The 19310-nt window shown below is 35.4% G+C and overlaps 1 protein-coding gene across 2 annotated transcripts; it reads right to left on the bottom strand.

Moving 5' to 3' along the window:
- Positions 1-144: 144 nt before the first annotated feature.
- On the bottom strand, positions 145-18002 carry LOC135686040 (uncharacterized). 2 transcript variants are annotated; one of them, XM_065202187.2, is made up of 16 exons: positions 15862-18002; positions 15143-15282; positions 12458-14033; positions 11684-11877; positions 11170-11259; positions 10475-10753; positions 9684-9833; positions 9007-9243; positions 7469-7887; positions 6362-6629; positions 5741-5919; positions 4380-5082; positions 3960-4142; positions 3401-3469; positions 2590-2810; positions 145-2015 (listed from the first exon to the last, which is right to left on the bottom strand). In XM_065202187.2, the coding sequence occupies exons 2-16, from the start codon at positions 15231-15233 to the stop codon at positions 1857-1859; spliced, it is 4818 nt and encodes a 1605-aa protein (XP_065058259.2). In that variant the 5' UTR covers positions 15234-15282; positions 15862-18002; the 3' UTR covers positions 145-1856. The 2 variants fall into 2 exon arrangements, with proteins under 2 accessions (XP_065058259.2, XP_065058257.2); XM_065202185.2 differs by having other exon boundaries at positions 15143-15310; positions 15862-18001.
- Positions 18003-19310: the final 1308 nt, after the last annotated feature.

Raw genomic sequence — 19310 nt, 5'->3', positions numbered from 1 at the left:
CTAGGAATACATCCTTGTATGTAATTTCGCAGATTTTTTGCAGATAGAGTATCAGATTTTCATCTCTTTCAAATTTCAATGCCATGAAATGAAAAACGAATTTTTTTCAAACAAAAAAAGAAAAAAGTGGTCTTCAAAAACTTGATTGATGATTTTGTCCCTCAAATCTGTCAGTCAACCATTGGCCAATCAATAACCGTGTAAGCTGTATCGCACTAATTGGTGGGCCAATTTCTGATTGAAAATGGCTTAAGCCACTTAAGTACCTGTCGATTGCCTTCAGGGTTTTGGCCCAAATGGAATTTGATATCCAAAAACTAAAAGTCTTTGTGAATGATGGATTTATCATGGCTTAAAGTGATTAAGACGCCGTGGTTGACAATGGTTACATTGCAAGAAATCGCATCAATCAAATTGTGTATAATTTTGTAACTTCATCAACAAGGTTTATAAGTGTGTTTTTAACAATACTGTACCATTATATTGGTTTATTGAGCTCTTGTAGGCTGCTTTCAACTTGAATACATTCAAACTAAAAAGGTACTTCTGATGGGAGAGATAAATCTACTGTTGTTTATCAAAGTCTAGTAGGAGAAAACTATGCCAACACGGCTGCATTTAAGCATAAGTTTTTCAATCAAAAACTTCAGTAAATACCTAGATTATTATAGTTTATACTCAATCCACCAGTTGTTATTGTCCTTGCCTACCTAATTTAGAGTGGTATTTTTGCAGGAGACATTGCCACACCCTTTACCGTGTCTAACAGGACTATTAACTCCAGTAAGTGCCAAATTGCTGCCAACCTCAAGGTTTATCGCAACAGGGACGGCGCCAAATGGCTTCAGCAATCCCACGCCCCCACAACCCCAATACTTACTTAATAGATCTGAAACATATTGTCATCGTTGTTAAGCGTACAAAAAATTTTGTAGCCAACCCCAGCTAAACAACCCCTCTCCCCTATAATATGCTTCAACTGAGCGCTCCCTTCATTTTTTGTATTTTAAGATGTTTTCCGAGTTGTCTCATTTAATTACTGGAACGTTATGCTCCTTCGTATTTGTATCCACGATATTTTTTCTATGTTAGGCCTTCTATAGCTAGAAATAGATATGATATTTTATCAGAGCAGAAATTTATTAAAAAAATTTAGAAATTTTATCACGACAGACAGTTATTTTTTGTATTGTGAGCAGTTTTCTCTCACTGCAACTATTTTTCAGCTGCAAGCAAAATTTAAATGGATTGCAAGTGGCATGTCGACACGTAGGGCCTTCATACCCCTATCTCGGCGAATTTCCTCAAAAGCGAACCCATCTTTGGACAATGAGGACGTAATATAGATTTGTTTATTGACATCCAGACTGCATTCTATGTTCTGTTTTCCATTTCTCCAAGCTTCTCCTATTTAGTTTGTTGTAAAGTTAATTTGAGGATATAAAGGAGAAGCGAGTTTGTTTTTTTTTTGCTTTTTTTATTAAGTTTGACTTAAGTTTTACGTTTAACGTGTGACATTTCTAGCTACTCGACTTGAACCTTCTATTTTCGTCAAACGCGTACCTAACGCAAACGAGTAAGACGTGCAAGATGTTTTCCTCGCAAGCATTAGAACTACAGTCTGGTGGTAGTAGATTGGTTTAAAGTTTACTGGTTAGCCCAGTTAAGCGCCTAGAATTCTGCTATTAAGCCATGAAATGAAACTCATCTTGGTAGCTGCAAAAGGTAAGACGTCTTTCGGATCGGACTTCTTGTTTCTTTGTTTTTAAGGCCGAACTGCAATCGTGACAATACTACTGGCGCCCGACTCACTGCTTGATATTCTAATAACCTAGCAATGCAGTGGCTTTGCTGTTTCAGTCGTTCGGCTTTCTTGACAGGGTTTCTCGCTTTCTTGCGCATTCGTTCACAACCGTACGTTTGATGAACTTGAATCGGTTTTTCATGGAAAAGATGAGAGGTGCTGTGGTTGTTACGCGTCTGTTTCTGCTGTTCAGTAGGATGTCTCTCAAATCCTGAAACAAAGATTTAAGAATCAGAATGTCGTAAACTCACGTATAATTTTATGCAAGTTATTTCTTCGCTCTTAACAATTGCATCGATTTGTAACTTTGAAAAAAGCACTTTCCAAGAAAATGTACTCTTGGCAAGAAAATTGAAATTTGTTTGCTTAAGATGGTTGTGAGTTTTTCATCTTACAAGTGAAAATGCTTGCTGATCAATGTCGGTAGCAGGTCTGCATGAGTTGCAAACCACTTTGTCCGGTCCTTTTAAGACGTTCTGTACAAAGGATGTTATTCAGTGAATGATTGGATTTGTATCCATTATAAATTTTGGTCAGTCACCAGCTTGTTTGAAGCTGGACAAACAACATCCAACTTCTAAGCTCATCCGACACATGCTCAATATGCGAGAGGTAGAAATACAAGCTCTTTTATCTTAAATGAAATAACCATAATTATTATCTGCTTCTTCAGTAAAATTAAAAGAATGTGATTGAACTTGGGACCTGATGTCTGTATTAATTGTTGGATGCATCGGAAATAAAAAAGGTCAGAGATTGAAAAATAAACGAAAATATTTACTCACAAGGTCCAATTGATCTAGCTGCGATAACCCACGTTGATGCTCCCCTAATGTTCGTTTGTATGACTTGGTAAAGGTGTTTGATATAGATCTGATAAACTCTTTCATAGTCATTCCTTTGTCCTTTTCTATAACTGTTTGAATGTCTTTTGAGGCAACCTGAAGGGCGAAACGGTCGTGTTTCTTCAGCTGCTGTTTTACCGAGTCCATCCATTGTATGAACCCTACAGTATGGGCAAAAGTTTTTTACAACACGCGATCAAAGCAAGATTTTCGGGATTTGTTACAATAAAAGAAATACAAAATCTTTGAAATTTATTTTTGTAAACTTCTTATCTGCTATGAAGCTTGGTTCCCATTAGGTGACTACGTGTGTTGAAAATTGGTTGCAGTCCTATAAAGATATTTCAATGGCAACGGATTTTAGTACATTTTCATAATTTGTATACACTTGATCAACTAACCTACAAATAGGAGAAATACAAGTCTTTACAAATAGAAGAATATTCCTCTGCCTGTAAGGTCTGCACACAGGCTGTATATCAGGGCTCAAGCAATCTGGCAATTATATTATCACTAATATTACCCAATCAATGATCGTGTAAATGGTATCGCGCTCACTGATTGGCCAACTGTTGATTGACGATGATTAAGCATCTGCCGATTGCCTTTAAACTGCTTACTGAGATTTACTTAATCATCCTTACATAATGTAGAAGGGTATCATCTATTCAGCTGTTATTCAACCTGCTTATTTCCTGGAAGTAAAAGGTTATAATGCTTTTTCAAGACTGTCTTCATCTTAAAATCGTACCATTTTTTGCCTTTATCGCATATCTCAGTGCATCGTTCATCTCTCCAACGGTGCAGTTCTCAAGATAGCCTGCAAAGCACATTTAGATATATTTTGTTAAGTTTCTTATATAACATTGTTTACATCAGAAGATAAATGATGAAGATAAAATTCGAAACTCTTCATTCCAAATGATACATTTTCTTTTTTATCCAATGGGCTTCAGGACATTTGCTGTCGTGTTTTCAAATAAGACTTTAAGAAGTAGAATTTTAAATTTTCTTTTATCGAAAGTTATATTCGTTAATTTCTCTGTTTGGCTCAGGCATTGGTTTTGGTAGTGTTATCCTTGTATTTCTATCAGCTTTTCATACTTTTCTTCGACGTAGTTTCACTAACAATTAAAATTATTAGCAATCGCTTGAAAATGTAAACAAGCATATTGTACATCTTGGCATTGGATGTAATCAAATAGAATGTTAAAAACAAAATTCGTGCATCCTACTTGTCCAAATAATGATGCATGCTTTGTTTATGAAAATTGCTTACGATTCACTTTGTCAAGCAAAGATCAACTCACAATCAGATTTTATTTGATCCTCGATATCTCTTAAAGTGGCCAGGTGCTTGTTTTTGCTTTTCAAGTAGGCTATCTTTTCTTCAAAGAAGTTCTCTGCTATGCCAGAAGCAACTCGAAGTATATCTGCATAATCTTGCATCGCATCATGAACGGACGCACAAACAGACTTCTTGGTACCTTTCTCTAAAATTATGATGTTACCATCCGTTAAGAATGTCAAAAAAGTACGTTCCTTCTAAATCTGAAAACCTGGAGTTTCTTTGATGTTGAGAATATTGATGCAAAATAGGGCATAATCTGGCAAATCGCTTTAAATTTTATGGTTAAATTTGAAATGGGACATACGTAATTAGTGCCGGTAATGCCTGTTTTGTTGCAATGTCAAATCAAATAAACGTGCAAAACATTCTGGAGGAATACCTGTATCGTAGCGCGCTTTCCCACCACCAAGCTTTGATATTCTTGTCTTATTCCTGAAACTGAAAGCAGCCTCCAAAGGATCGTTGCTCTGCATCAATGCCCATGGTGAACTTCTACTGAACAGCCGTACAACTCTGTCATTGCCAAGCGTATATCGTGGCAGCTCTTTGTAAGCGAGCGTTCTCAATTTATCCTCTTCTTCAGTGACAACGTTTTTTCTACTGACTGTTTCCATGTCACTTTTGCGAATGCTGTATTCCAGTTCATTTAAAACATTTTCTTTTTCATTATCAATGTCCTTCAGCATTTTCTTCAATTTCATTTTTTCATCTTTGAATGAGGTCGCATTTGGGAACATTTTTTCTACCATTGCAACAGCCAACTTTTTCCATAGACTTGCATCTATGCTTGCGGTTACGTCTACTGCTACAGCTTTCCCGATTAATTTTCCTTTGATGAAGAACCTCACTTGTGATTCAACTGCGTCTCTCAGCAACCCTTTGATGCAAACCTTATCTACACTAACCAACTCAACAAACTTGTTTCCGATCATTGATTTTACAACACTCATTCCAACACTCAGCTTGTCATCGACCTTTTCAAGTTTTGTAACCATCCCGCCAACAACATAAATTGCTTTCTGTAGGAATCCCCGTGAAAGTTTCTTTTGCTCTGTCGATCTTTCATAAACGTTCAACAGTTCCTGTGAATAGAATTAAGAAAAAAGATCAAAAATTCAAACTTAAAAGTAACTCCCTTGATATGTGACAAATCCAACCTTGAACAACAAATAGATATATTAAAGATCTCACTGATTGATCGATTTAAAACGTCACTGAACCAACCTAGGGAAGCTAACGAGTCGTGGACACAGGAAAACCAGAGAAAACTATTTTCTATTAAGTTGTTGTTGTCGCGCTCATAACTCTTTCTTCTGGTTTTTGCAGATAAGTGTTTGATCGCTTCAATTTTATTGATCAATCTATACAACAAATTCCAAATTTTTAACCGGTAGTTTTAACCTTCTGCAGTTTGCTTCTTCTTGTAGCCCTCAGGTACTCTAATCACCAGCAAGCTTGCTTTCACGTGAGATTTATTTCTTCTTGATCACATGCCAGCAATTTTTACCAAAATTGATCTTGAAAATGAATTTTTCCTAAACTATTCTAGTGTATTTCCATGTATCTATACTAATATAATGCCCTTATCAACTGGTCGTGCTCTTTGTACATTCTCTTGTTCAAATCCGCACATAGAAATTTTGTTGTGGTAGTCTACCAATGACATTTATTTTGATGAACAATTGAAAAAACATTTTCAAAAAGAAAATATTCGATAAGAATTGCTGATATATATAATACCTGTAGCTTCTTCTGATCATTAAATGCCTTGACATTCTTAATAACTTTGCGTCCGAGGCATCGAACCACACAGACAATATCTGAAACTTCATGAGCACAATGCTTCCACTTTGGCGACCCAATTGCGTAGCCATCAAAGGTTAATGCGTCGTCCGACCAGCCAGGGACTCCCATGCACACTACAGAGAATTTGGGGAGGAAGAAAAAATATATTGAAACAATTTGGGATTGCACAATGCGTTAATACAGTTTATAACATTTCTTTATTGTTAGACAACTTTCATGAACACTTCTCTTAATTGTACAAGCCAGTTAATTTCTCTTTTTCAATGCAACTTTTTCTCAATAGAAGAATGAGACAGGTAAGCAAAAATAAGTCTTGTATTTTGCTAATTTCACAGATGTTCTGTGAGAAGCAGACTTCCACAACTTTGCAAGAGTTTTGACATCTTTAAGCTTTTTGGCAAGAAATCCAAAACGCAATGCTTATTCGTTGTTTCCTTGTCCATTCATCTTGAATGTTTAGCTAGACCATCAGAACTACAACAATGCTTTTTCATAATGCTCTTTCCTATGTTCAAAACTGGATAAGAAAAAACAACTTTAATGTGGTCCTCATACCTTTTTTGCATTCATTTAAGCATGGCTGAGCTTTTCCCTGCAGCTGAATCAACGATGAGACCTCTTTTTCTATTTTCGACTTGTAAGACGAAGCTTGTTCGTTATGGATGTCCATTCTCTTGTGGCTTTGCTCCAAAATCACCCCCAGTTCATTTATTCTACTTCTTGTTGAATGTAGGAATTCTCTTGTATCATCTCGAATGTCTTTTAATAGTGTCATAACTTCATAGGTAACATTTGGTATTGCCTTTGGTATACAGCCAGTAACCTAAAAAATCAAATTTAATATATTGAGCTGATATTATCTTTAGCATTTATTTACTATCTTAAGCTTAATTAAGCGTGAGAAATTAGTTAGTTCAAAAGCTGTATTTACGTGAAATTTATAAATTCAACAAAGGACGTTAACCAGACGAATTGTGTCAAGTCTAGGTAAAATCAATTTAGTGGCTCCCTCAGTAGTTCGCCTTATCAGATATCATGTTCTCATGAATACAAAGCGATGATATAAAGTATTTGGCCTATTTGAAGTAAAAATTGGGACAGAAGTGGTTAGAAAAATTTATCAAACTTGGTCGTTGCAACGATTCAATTATAATCACATACTTAAGAGATGCTTTACTTTCATGAAATTTGAAAACATAACCATTTTTTCAATTTTAGGCGTAATCAATGTAAGAACAATTGCAACTTTAAATTAAAATTTGCATGTAGCCAAAGTTAAAGATTGAAACCAAAATATGCAGCCATATTCAATCAAAAGCAAGAAAACCAAATAAAACCAATAAATCTATAATAGCTCACAGATCCTTCTGAATATCGAATAAATAACAAAATCAAATTATATTGTAAGCATCTGAGGGTATAAAACAATTAAGTTATGTTTTCCACTTCCATCAAGTACAGTTTAGCTGTACTACTGTGTACCACTGACTGAATCTAACGTACAAAAGAATATGCATTGATTCTTTCACAGTGTATGTATTCAAGCTTTTAACCCTTTCATTTTCAAAGCTAGACTTTCTAATAATCTAAAATGAAAGTACTGCATTGCATTCTGAAACAATAGTCATTTACAGAAAACAACAAATTCTGCAACGTCCTCACCGTTAAGTTCGCCTGAGATGGATTTCCATATCCGGCAGTTAACATCAGGTCGCTTTCGAAAACTCCGTACACTGCTCCGGATAACTCAAACGAGAACCCACCGTCATCAATTGAGACATTGATTGCTTTCGATAGGCCAAGGCAAGTAAGTTTCCCAAACAACCTGACATCAACGCTCGATTCATGAAATTCTGCGATTAACGAGGGACCATCAAACTTCTTAAGGTCTGGGCAATCACAAATAGAGGTCATTTTAACAAAACCATTGTCCAAGGAAAGGTATGGCATTGATACTTCGAGTCGTAGCATCCCCTCTGAAATTGTAATGAGAAACTGCCCAAGGTGTCCCCATATTGACAGCATTCCTTTTATGGTAAGCTTGTTCTCCAATTTTAGGTTTAGATCTTCTATTCTGATGGCTAATGGAAAAATCAAAATAATTTTTCATTTGTTACTTCTTTAGATTCTTCTAAGAAGAATGAGTTACAAAAAAGTTAAACCAAAACATCTGTAGCTTTCTTGATATCAATTCAAACTTGTGAATCGTAATATAGGTAAGTTTATTTGTGTAGATTAAGAAGTGAGTGAATAAACACGCGTTTTTACAACAACAAAGTTTCAAAATGGCACCAACAAGCGAAAACATTACGCATGACTTAAAGGTATAATTCGTCAAACCTTCTTGGCAGAATAACATGTTACGTGATGTCCAAAAGGTGAGCGGAAATTTATGTTTAAGAGCAGATCGCTAAAGTTTCCTCATATTTTAACTGTCCCTTTTTTGTATTTAGAGAATACTTTTCGTGGCTTCATAGGTTTTCCAATTATGTGTTCTGAACTGAACTGAGTACAGCAAAAATGCCCTTTACATATTGAAAATTTTCTGCTAGGTTTTGGAAAGGCAGTGTTCCAAGTACATGTGTTCTGTATCGCAAATTTTATATTCCTTTGAACTTTGAACTAATCAAACATATTATATTCCTACCAATCAAAAACGTATAATTTGATTGCGTCATACGTCCCCTCGCGCCTTTTGCGTGCATGGATAAGTTGCCATTCACCCTTTTAATATTATTCGATGTTTAACACTCTGAGGAGAATGAGACGTAAAATATACTTTTGTATGATTCTGATCTCAAAATGTATTGATTCTACCTAAGAAACAAAATCAGACGCGTCCCTAAAGAGCCATTCTGCCTTTGTTGGTTTTATGGCAAGCGAGTATCTCTCATTATGTGATCTTCTTAACTGATTTCTGCCCACGAAAGTCTTCATTACTGTAACTTTCAAAACTACGGGACTTTCAAAATTATCAAAGCCTGCCAGACGCTTTCTAGTTGCACACAAACCATGCTTGAGTCCTATCTAATTCAATCCACAATGAATTGTTCCTTTGAAATACTGAAAGATTTATAAGTATCCCACTGCTGTGCCTGCCTATATCATATCAGATACACCTGCTCAAGGCCAAAAAGGCTCGGATTAAGATCATTGACAAACGCAGTAAGCCATAAAAGCAGAGAAAAGGAGGTACGTACAAAGAGGATTATGAGAGTAGCCCACGATAACAGGGCCAATAAACTTTGCGTATTGCATAACCATGGGAAGTTGATACTGGATTTCGAAAGCATCCAGAAGGCCAGATAATTCCAAGGACTGCACTTTGGAATAGAAGTAGCTTTGCTGGGCATTTGCTGTATTTATCGTGACGATCGCGTTGCCTGTGATTCTCCTCTGAAGGTGAACAGTGCCTATGTAAACTTGCCCTTCCATATCTAAAATGATTTGGAATCAAGTAAATACATATCAGATACATTGAAGAATTTTGATAAAAAGTCTTGCCCAAAATGTCGAATTGAATAATTAATAGTCATCATAAAAAAGTGTTAGAAAGTAAAAGTAAAAAGAACTCAAAAAATATCTACAGGCTGCAACATTTACTTCTTCCATCGTGAAATAAAAACGGTTTTAATATAACTAATAGGTTTTGACGATTCATAAGCTTCATTTAATTAGACTCCGGAAGAAGTTAACTGACAACAGAAATGATGTAGTTGAGAGCCTGGGAACAAATGTTTTCATGTAGAAGAGACTCTCAAAAGATGTTTAGTACTAATGCTACCAAAATAGAAAACATACCATTTAGAAGTTACATAGAATTAGAAGTTACAATGCTTATCATCTGGGAAATTAAAAATTAAGTTTCTTTACCAACCAAAATATTCGAGGTTCTTGAATGATGACAGCGATGATTTGTACGACATATCGGCAAAGAGACATCCCTTTATGGCAAAAGGATTTTTCCAAGCAGTGCCAAGCTGCATGTCGATTGACAAGCCACCAGAGACATCGGATGAAATTATGCCTGGAAAGCGATTTCATCAGTAAAATAATTACAGTAAAAACCTGCGTATAAGAAACATGCCTTTTTATAAGACTGTACAGGTTCTGCTAGAAGTGATAATTTAAGATAGATGACTGTCAACTTATTATGAAAATGACATTATTAGAATAAGTTTTCCTATTGCATAAAGAAAAGAGCAGGACAAAAATGCAATTTTCAAAACAGTTTTTTGAATCTGACAAGTTAAAAGATTGTTTGTTTCTGGATAACTGATTCTCAAATCAATTTTATTCCATATGCCCTTATTCTTAATAAGTACTTTTAAAAAAATTCAGGCTCAATAATTTCTTATATTTCAGCACAAAACTTTGAAAAATCTACCTGCAGTTTTTAGGATTTTTGTACGTGGTCTTATTATGTATTCAAATTTTATTTCTATATTTCTAGAATTATGCTCAGTGCTGATCCAATGAATTATTAAGGGTATCCATTATATTTTCCGGGGAAGCGGGAAGCGTCATTTTTTGCAGTCGGGAATCCGGACTTGCAATTTTTTGTGGGCAGGATTCGTTAGGAATCGGGAATGGGGTCAAAAATGTAGCGGGAATTAGAAAATTAGGGTGCCTATTGGGTACCCTCATTATTGATTCAATATAACCCACCTTTAAATGACAGCCCATAAACCGTTAGCTTCATAGTTGCTTCCAATAAATAAATCATCTTCTGGCCGCCGAATATTCTGAAGCTAACGTCAATTAACTCAATGTGAGTTGACAGTTGCATTGAAACTGTTCTCCATTCCACCTCAAGTTCAGTTTGAGCAAGTCTTCCATATAAAAAGATCTCCGAAGAAGAAGCAGAGGTTTGTGATTTTAGAAGTTCGCAGAGCCCATCCCCTTTGCAATCGCCTGTCAAGTATATCGTCAGGCCAATTGAGACACCTTGGAGAAATATGAATATAATGGCCTGATGACGGTATTTCAATGAACGTCTTTAAGAAGCACGATTCTTGAAGATGTATTTTTAATCTTGTCTTAAAAATGTACAATAATTTTCAAGTCAGGCACATGTTAGCCTTACACTAAAGATACACAAAAAAGGCTTATGCTAAGATTGTCTTGTGATAAAAGCAAAAGCCTTGTTGTAAAGGGGTATATTGACCGAATGTTAATAATAGTAAAATATTCTATTATTTATGGGTAATTAAAATTTTCACTAAAAACGAAATCTTTCTGTCAAATAATACTGTCAAATTGATTCTCGAAAGGTTCAAGCAAAAGCTTTCTTAAAACGAGTGATCAATGGCTAGCCTTAAAAACTTTCACTCGAATTTTGATTGATGAAATTCTGAACAAACCTCTCTTCAAAATAAATTTGTTAAATTCAGAAATTTTAAATGTCAATTGTTTGCTTGCAGCATTCTGATTCTCGTTGCTGATCATTATCGCTGCAAAAGAAAGTCAAGAGTTACCCAGGTTGCCAACGTTTTTCTTAGCCATGAAAACAACAATTTGCTAGCTTTGAGCGAAGTTACAAATGGCTCGTGTTTCAGAAAACATTTGCCAATTATTAAGAACCAACTGCAGAGATGCCAGAAGAGCTGCAAGGATGGGGGGCGGAGCGCCAAGAAAAAAAGGCAAAACCAATAGCAAAATGGAGAAAATAATTTAAATTTGCGAGGGAAGCCACCCCATTGCTCCTGCTTCACTGACTAACTAATTGATATTTTCTACGCTCCTCCAGTTGCATCTTTAAAGTTTCTTTCTAAAAAGCATTTTAATTTTAGAATTAATTTCTTGCAGTTTGTGTGTGACTATCCCTTGAAGTTTTTCCAAATCTCTTTTCATAGGTAATAAGATATGTCACCCTACCACAGTCAACTTTTTGCACCCATGCAGGCCTCTGCTGTCGCTCACCAAACATCTTAGCCAACAGAGCCTCAAAACCAGCACCTTTAAGAAGTATTCCAAACGCCAATCCTGGAGACGTTTTTGTGCTGTTGTATAATATCAACTCACTGTACTGTGCTTCTGCAGAATCCAGAATCTCTGGTTTTCCAGTTAGCCTATTCGAAAAGCAAGTTCACAAAAGGTGATTAAAAAAATCGCAGACATGTCTTTTTTTCATTGTCAAGCTTGTAAAGAAAATATTTGGCTTAAAAAAGAGAATTTAGAAACATTTTATATCTTTGAAATGAAATATTTTGCATGAAGTATATTATAAAAATGAGCAAGCTCGAAACAAAAGCTTGAAATTTTCAGGCTGTTACAAAAATTAATTTATTTCGGCAAAAAATGCCATGCAGGATTACCTTTAGGATACTAACTTCGAAACGAATCATCATTTACTTCGTTTAGTGAAATTCGAGAATTTCATTGTTAGAACGTTTTTCTTTAAACTTAATCGATGGCTGGGGAAACCAATGCACAATTTTCTTATTTCGGTACTGGCCACCTTCTAATGATTAATGCACTTTGCCATTCCTACACGAGCCTACACGAGCCAAAAAATTGGAAAAAAACTATTAGTTCACTATTGTACTGTAATTCAAATTGGTCAGGTTTTATAGCTTCCTCTTTAAGTTCATCTTTTTTTCAAATAGGCATTAGCAGTTATGTATGAAGAGAAAATATGTCTCAACCTACCTGAAATTTAAATGACTTTCAACTTTTGATGAAATAAATACATTGGTTATCTTGAAATTTAGGAATTGAAACTGATTGACGATTTCCAAAAGGCCAGAATACTCTGCAAATGTTTGAAAGAGAGACTGCGAAGACACCATGTTTGTTTTTCCTGCAAGTGAAAACTTTCCATTCGAAAGCTCTTTAAATTCTGTTTGAAATTCAGTGCTTGAAATTTTCCCCTTTCCTTTTCCACTCAGTTTCCAGCTTGTGTGCAAATGCTTTTGCAAAATGATTTCAAAATGGTAGATTTGTGGAAATCCTTTTACAACACTGACTGAGTTCGTTAAGGATATCGAAATCTGTATTTCAAACTGTCGCAGCAACAAATCCATCCACTTGATTTCTGCCATTGAATCCTTCTCAAAGAGCTCTGTTAACTGCGCATAAAAGTTTGTCTCTGAAGTGAGAATAAGCAAGGCACTACTCAGACTGAGGTTGATATCTGTTTCAAACGAAATCCTTATCCTATTTTTCTTTACATCAGCAATAAAAAGAAATGTTAGCGGAAGGTATGTTCCTTTCAGTGAAGGATAATTTTGGCTAACAAATTTCTGGAAAGGAAATGCTGCACACAAAGATACTCCTTTTATAACAGCTGCTCTCCCAGCTATGAAAAACCGAAAGATTCTATTGAAATCAGCATTCTTAATTTTCTGGATTCCCCTGCTAGACACATGTAGGGCAATATCACTTTTCTCTTGCCATAGAATTGGTATTTCGTAAGGTAAGTCTTCACCGATAACCCCAGAAAGGATGTCTCTGAACGAGGCAGCTGCAAAATGGGCGATAACTCCAACGGTGATTTCATCATTAACTTGCTTTTGAATGATCAAATACAACATGCTTGATGAAAATACTGTAGATGTTTCCACTTTTCCTTTCATTATGAATTCAAAATATCCATCTGAGTAATAATACCCTTTTATTTCTGCTGAAGACAAAGAGAGGGTCTTTAATTCTTCCACTGATGCAGGCATTTCTTGTGACTTGAAAGCAGAAACTGAGAAAAGTCGCTCAAGTTCTTGTATGGTAAATTGTCTAGCCTCCATACTCATTGTAATAGGCGAATTGTCGAAATCTTTTGAACATGAAATTTGTAATTTTCGACTGTCTGAATACACATTTCCGTTAATCTCAAAATAAACAGCAGCATAATATAAGGTAAGTGGTTTGTATAACACCCTGAGAATCAGCGTTGCATCTCCTATTCGCAATCGATTTGGAACCAAGTCAATGTCTTCTCTTGATTGCCCCTGAAATTCAACGTAATCTTTGCAGGTATTTATATAGAACTTTGTGCAGTCAAATTTTTCGGGTTGAACAATATTGTTTATCAAGCTCTGAATATCAACGTTTGGAAAGAAGTGTTGCAAAAGCTGATTCAGTGACAACTTCGATTGGCACTTTTTGGCTGATGCAGTGTAGGCTGTATCGCAAGCGGTTGTCGCATTGTCAAGGGGACAGTCTTCAAACTCCAGTAGATTATCTTGTGTTATTCTCGTAGATGGAATTTCAGTCGGCGATGAGCCAGAACCTAATTGTAAAGCATAAAAATAATTTTCAATCTACTGAAAATACGTCATCTAAGCAAATATATAGAGTTTGTTGCACCAAGGTGGGGCAGGCTTCACCTTTGTTATAACATATTAATGGTGCAATTACAAAATGTGGCTATTTGAGTCTCAAAATCCTCTTTTACTAAGATATTAAGCAAAACTTTTAATAAAAGATTGAAAAGATTTAATAAAAGATTTAATAAAAGTTAAAGTGATATAACATCTAAAACTAAATGTCAGTTTAGAGTAAATTTAAAATTAAAACTTATTTAGGGTAATCTGCTTCCCTTTTGTTTCAAAGACAGCTCACTTTTTATGTGCACACTAGGTCTGTTGGCCAATTGATTTATGTTCTAAGTGGGTTAGCTTTCGTTCTTATTTGTGACTAATCTCGACAATATCCAATCAAAGATTTCTGGTATTTTATTTTAGCTTATTCAGCCTTTTTAGTTGGAATTTTTTGGTGTTCAAGTCTACTGCAATGAAAAAAATGAATCGGAGATATAAGCTTTTGATTTAAAGACTGCTGCAATTCTCCTGCGACAGACCATTTGCCATGCCACTTCGCTGAATTATCTATCATGCATTTGAAATTTATTTCCTGACTAACAAAAGTGTGGAAGCATTCTTCTTGTCAGCAAATTTGCAATTACCCGATTTCCTAAATTACTCTACCCTATAGATTTCATCAATGCCTTAGATTTAAGCTCTCAATTATTCTCAAGCTCAAAAGATTTCATACAATTCCTGCCAAAAATACTTAGGAATTTCAGCAATTTCCATTTTATTTGATATTGTTCATTTCCTTTTCGAAAAAATCACTATTTCCAGCCCCCTTCCCCTAAAACAATGTTCATAGCATAAACAAATATCATACGAGTACACAAAAGCAGATACTTCGAATCTCCTACGCTGTTCTATAGTAAACCAACACTGTTCCCTGGGAGAGAGGAGAATGACTGACTTTGGCATTGAGAGCTGACATCAGCGTTCCAAGACTTTTGGCAGGCATTGTAGCCTGTGCTCGAAGGCCATATTCCTAACTAACATAGAAATCAATGACATGAGCAAAAAATATTATAATTACCTGGCGGCACTGAATTTTCGGTGTCCCCAAGTGCTTGCAAAGTTATTGTTAAAATCATAATCATGATAAACATTTTCCTCGTCACAGTCATCGCCTCGGTGCTGTTTGACAGACTTCATACAGTCACGTAGCTGCTTGATCTGCCAGTTAATGGAGGTTTTAAACACACTGTTAACACAAATCCAGGTTAGAATACTCTCTTTTTAGACATCACTGGCTTTTAAAAGGATCAAGTCCATTAAATTTACATACAAATGTTGCAGGAACTCAAAAGTCTTGAAACTGAATTAATGCCTACTTTTTATCAAGCTAAAATGTCTGATTTCAAACGAAACTTTAGTTAAAAAGTGAAATAAACATAGTTTACTTGCGTTTTTCTATCAACTTAACTGAATATGACAACTTTTTTAATAAAAGCATGAGGCAATCAATCACTTTATTTTAACTAGATTTATTCTGTTTAGGTCAACATTTTGATGTCAAATGTGAAACTTTAACTTGAGTAATATTATTTATCTACATATTTATGATAATGCAGTCTGAAATCAATATGTTGCTGAAACTAGGAGCTTTTAGATGAATTTTTAACATGGTGTTTTGGCAAGACTCAATTCTTTAAAGAACATTAAGCTTGAAATCTTCAGAATGTCAAAGGCGATTAAAGTAGTACTTAAAGGATATGATTTTTGGCGTACAAACAGATTATGAAATCAACTCACAGCTATATAAGTTATCTTGTTCCAATTTGTAGGATTAAGCACATCTGTGTCTTTTCAGATCTGACAATACTACATCTGATGCACAATACTTACGCCATATTATTACGAAGGACAGGCTGTATTTTTTCCTTCGGATCAAAAGAGCGGTTGATGATTGATGTGTTGTCAGCTCTATAGCTCTTCAGTAAACCTGCTTGTTTACTGTATGTGAAGTGAACAACTCGTAAAGCTTGCTTGTATCGTTTTCTTAGTTCCATGGTTGTTTGGTTACTTCAGCCTTTTATATTGCAAAGCGTGTTTGTATATTATCGTATACTGACGCTTATGATTCGCTTGTTTATCATTCACCTTATTCTTGATGTAATGAAGTTTACAAAATTAGAGAGCTTATTGTAACCTTACATCTCTGACATCGCAAATAGTTCTACTTTATCTTTGCATGTGTAATTTGTTGAAGGGAACAATGTACTTTACCGTTAAAATAATGCATTCAATTTCCTAAAATCCTTTTATCTTTTATTATTGAGTCAGTGAATATTTAGTCAATAAAAATTGTATCAAACTTAAAAGTAGATTTGAAAGTACAGCAACCGAGTTGCCCTGATATTTTAACTTTGTTCAGTTTTGGCATACCCTTCAGGGACCAACAACATGTATTGCATAACTGAATATGACAACTTTATGAACATTTTATAGTTTCGTAGAATCACACCATCAAAAAAGATAATTTTCAACGTTGAGGCATAAACGTTGAGACAATTTTTCAAAATCATGTTGCTCTAGAATACTTGCTCCTGTTATTCCACGTGACAGAATTTTGCTTCAAGCATGTGTCCACTTGATCAAGTGCCTATGGATTTGAGATCTGTAGTAAAACAAAAAATGTTTATATGTAAAAAGGACAGAACGATCGTGGCAAAAAATTTGAAAATGACCAAGAGAGAGGAGCGATCTCAGCATGCGCGTGAGAATAACAATTTTCTATTTTGCGCTTCGCCTGAAAGTGTATATATTTAATATAGCCATTTGTTTGTACACTTTCATGCAAATTGTTGAATGCCATTTTATACAAGCTTGAAGCCGAGCCACTGGCAACTGAATCTTTAAGCGGAGATAAGAGTATTGCAATTAGCTTTCGCTCATTCATGATCTGAAGGCTTTCACCGGCTGTATTTGGCTCAACATCAAAGAGAATCAAAGGTACGTTGTGGTTAATCAAATGCATTGTAGAGCAGTCTTTTGGGTCGTTCCTTGCATATCAAGCTTACTCTATTAAAATCATCGCACGGAAAGCTCATGTTTTTAATTGTATTTGTACGATAAGCGCTTTAGATGCATTTTGAAGTAAAAAGAATTTAAAAAGAGTGTTTATTGAAAGTTCAGAAATACTAAGTCAAAAATATTTCTTGATGTTTGTATAAGTAATGCTCGTGTGCTTATTTCTTGGAACTTCGAGTAGAAGACTATAGCAATTTCCCTCCCTGGAAAATTTGTGTCTTCAAATCCCGTCTACTGTTGCAATGAATATTACTGCCTTAATTTTTCCAAGAAATGCATTAATAAACAAGTAAGCAAGAGCATACAAGCAAATACCCATGTGAGCAAAGTTCACACTATCCTATTCCCTCGTTTTCATCAATCAAGACAGAAGCTACTATTGCTCTATCGGGGGCTCTTCTGAAATTTATGAAAAACTCTTTGTTTCAGAAAGGAAATCTTCCTTTTGGACCTAATGTTCTTGGTGCCCCCCCCCCCAAAGCATTTCTATTCTTCTTACGGTACTGGCGAAAAAATGAAGCGAATTGTAACTAAATTTGAAAGTGTTAGCTAGATTTAAGATTGCAAACTTCCACGATGCCATTAGCATATCAAAGAAAAAATGGTTTTCTTTTGGCAAGGAAAACTGTGCCGGATAAAATTTATCCGCATAAAAGTTGTTCGGATTGATTTGCGTTTACACTGTGCCGCACAAATTTTGTCCACTTTGCCCTCCCATTTACACTGTGCCGGATAACTGTAGTCACATGACCTAAATCATGCACAGAACGCCCAAAATGAAGTCTTCTCTGGGCAACAAAGTAAAAACAAAATCCCTGCCAACGTAAAAAAGATTTCATTCTCTCTTCAGAATCATCTGCTTCTCTTTTAGTTCAAATCCAAAAATATTGTCAATAAAAATTAGGCCTAGTTTGTTTCAATAGTTTGTTCTTGAAACAAAATGACACTGAACTAGCAACGAAAGTAGGGAAAGCTGACAAGGATGTCAATTTTACGTGGACTGGCAAGATACTGCACTTTTAACACGAGTATTTATCGACAACAAGGCAGCCAAGATGGCGAGAACGGTCTTGATTGGGAGACAGTGAAAACTGAATTGAATTAAATAGCCAATAGCTTTCGAGCAAGATACGATGTGGATAAAATTTATCCGGATTTAAACGTTTACACTGTACCACATAGCTATCCGAACTATTTTAATCCACTTTCCTAGGTGAGCTAATTTTGTTCGAATGGCCGCTCTCAAATTCGTGCGGATAGCGTGGGTGTAGTGTAAACGGGACGCCTATCTGAACTAATTTTGATGCGGATAAAATTTATCGGGCACAGTGTAAACGGGGTCTAAGAAAACACCTCTATAGGATTAATTAGGGGTGGCACATTCAAATGAAATTGCAAAGACTGTACCAACATTTTGACTTTATCTTTTGAACGCAACTATAGTCTTCTGTGGAGTCTGGGCCGACTTCATAAGTTATAGAGTTTATCTGTTTCGTGGAACTAAACATTAAAAAAGATTTAAATTGGCAGGAATGAGCAGTTTTGGAAAGGTATGATGATTTAAGTGAGAAAGTCAAATGTCTACAGGTAGGTTTCCATTGCGATCAAGGCAGCCACTGTCTCTCTACGATCTAAAATAGCGATCGTTTAAGCCAAAAAATTGTAAGTAAAATTAAGTAAAAAACCATATCCTTTAATGTGCAGTGATTTCAACATTCGAAAATTACCTTTATAAAGACTTTGCTAAGAACATAGTCTAATCTCTGACCATTTCTAAATCAAAATGCAGTCTTTGTTGTTTACGGGATTTCTTTGCCATTAATAGCTAGATTCTTAACACATTCATGTTTTTGTCATGTTAATCTTGTACAGTATAACCTCTCTAGTTTTGGCTAAGCATTATGTGTTGGCCATTTATCAATCTTTCTTCACCTAACTAACATAGTCTACTTAGCTATACATAATGCGTGACAAACAGATGTCTACAAAAAGATATAAGTTTTACAAAAAGATACATTGACAATGAGAAGAGACATTAAGTCATAAAGTTCGAGCTATGACCGTCATTTGAAAGCATACTTGGTACCAAATAAGAAGCACCCAAATTTAATCAAAATACCCATCCAAATACCCGAATCGATCCGGTATCGGGCATTTTCTTGCAAAATCAA

Source organism: Rhopilema esculentum, chromosome 6, assembly GCF_057945365.1.
Source record: "Rhopilema esculentum isolate cy_ngs chromosome 6, ASM5794536v1, whole genome shotgun sequence".
NCBI lineage: Eukaryota > Metazoa > Cnidaria > Scyphozoa > Rhizostomeae > Rhizostomatidae > Rhopilema > Rhopilema esculentum.
Note: the sequence above shows the minus strand (reverse complement) of the source record. Positions and strands in the feature narration are given on the sequence as shown.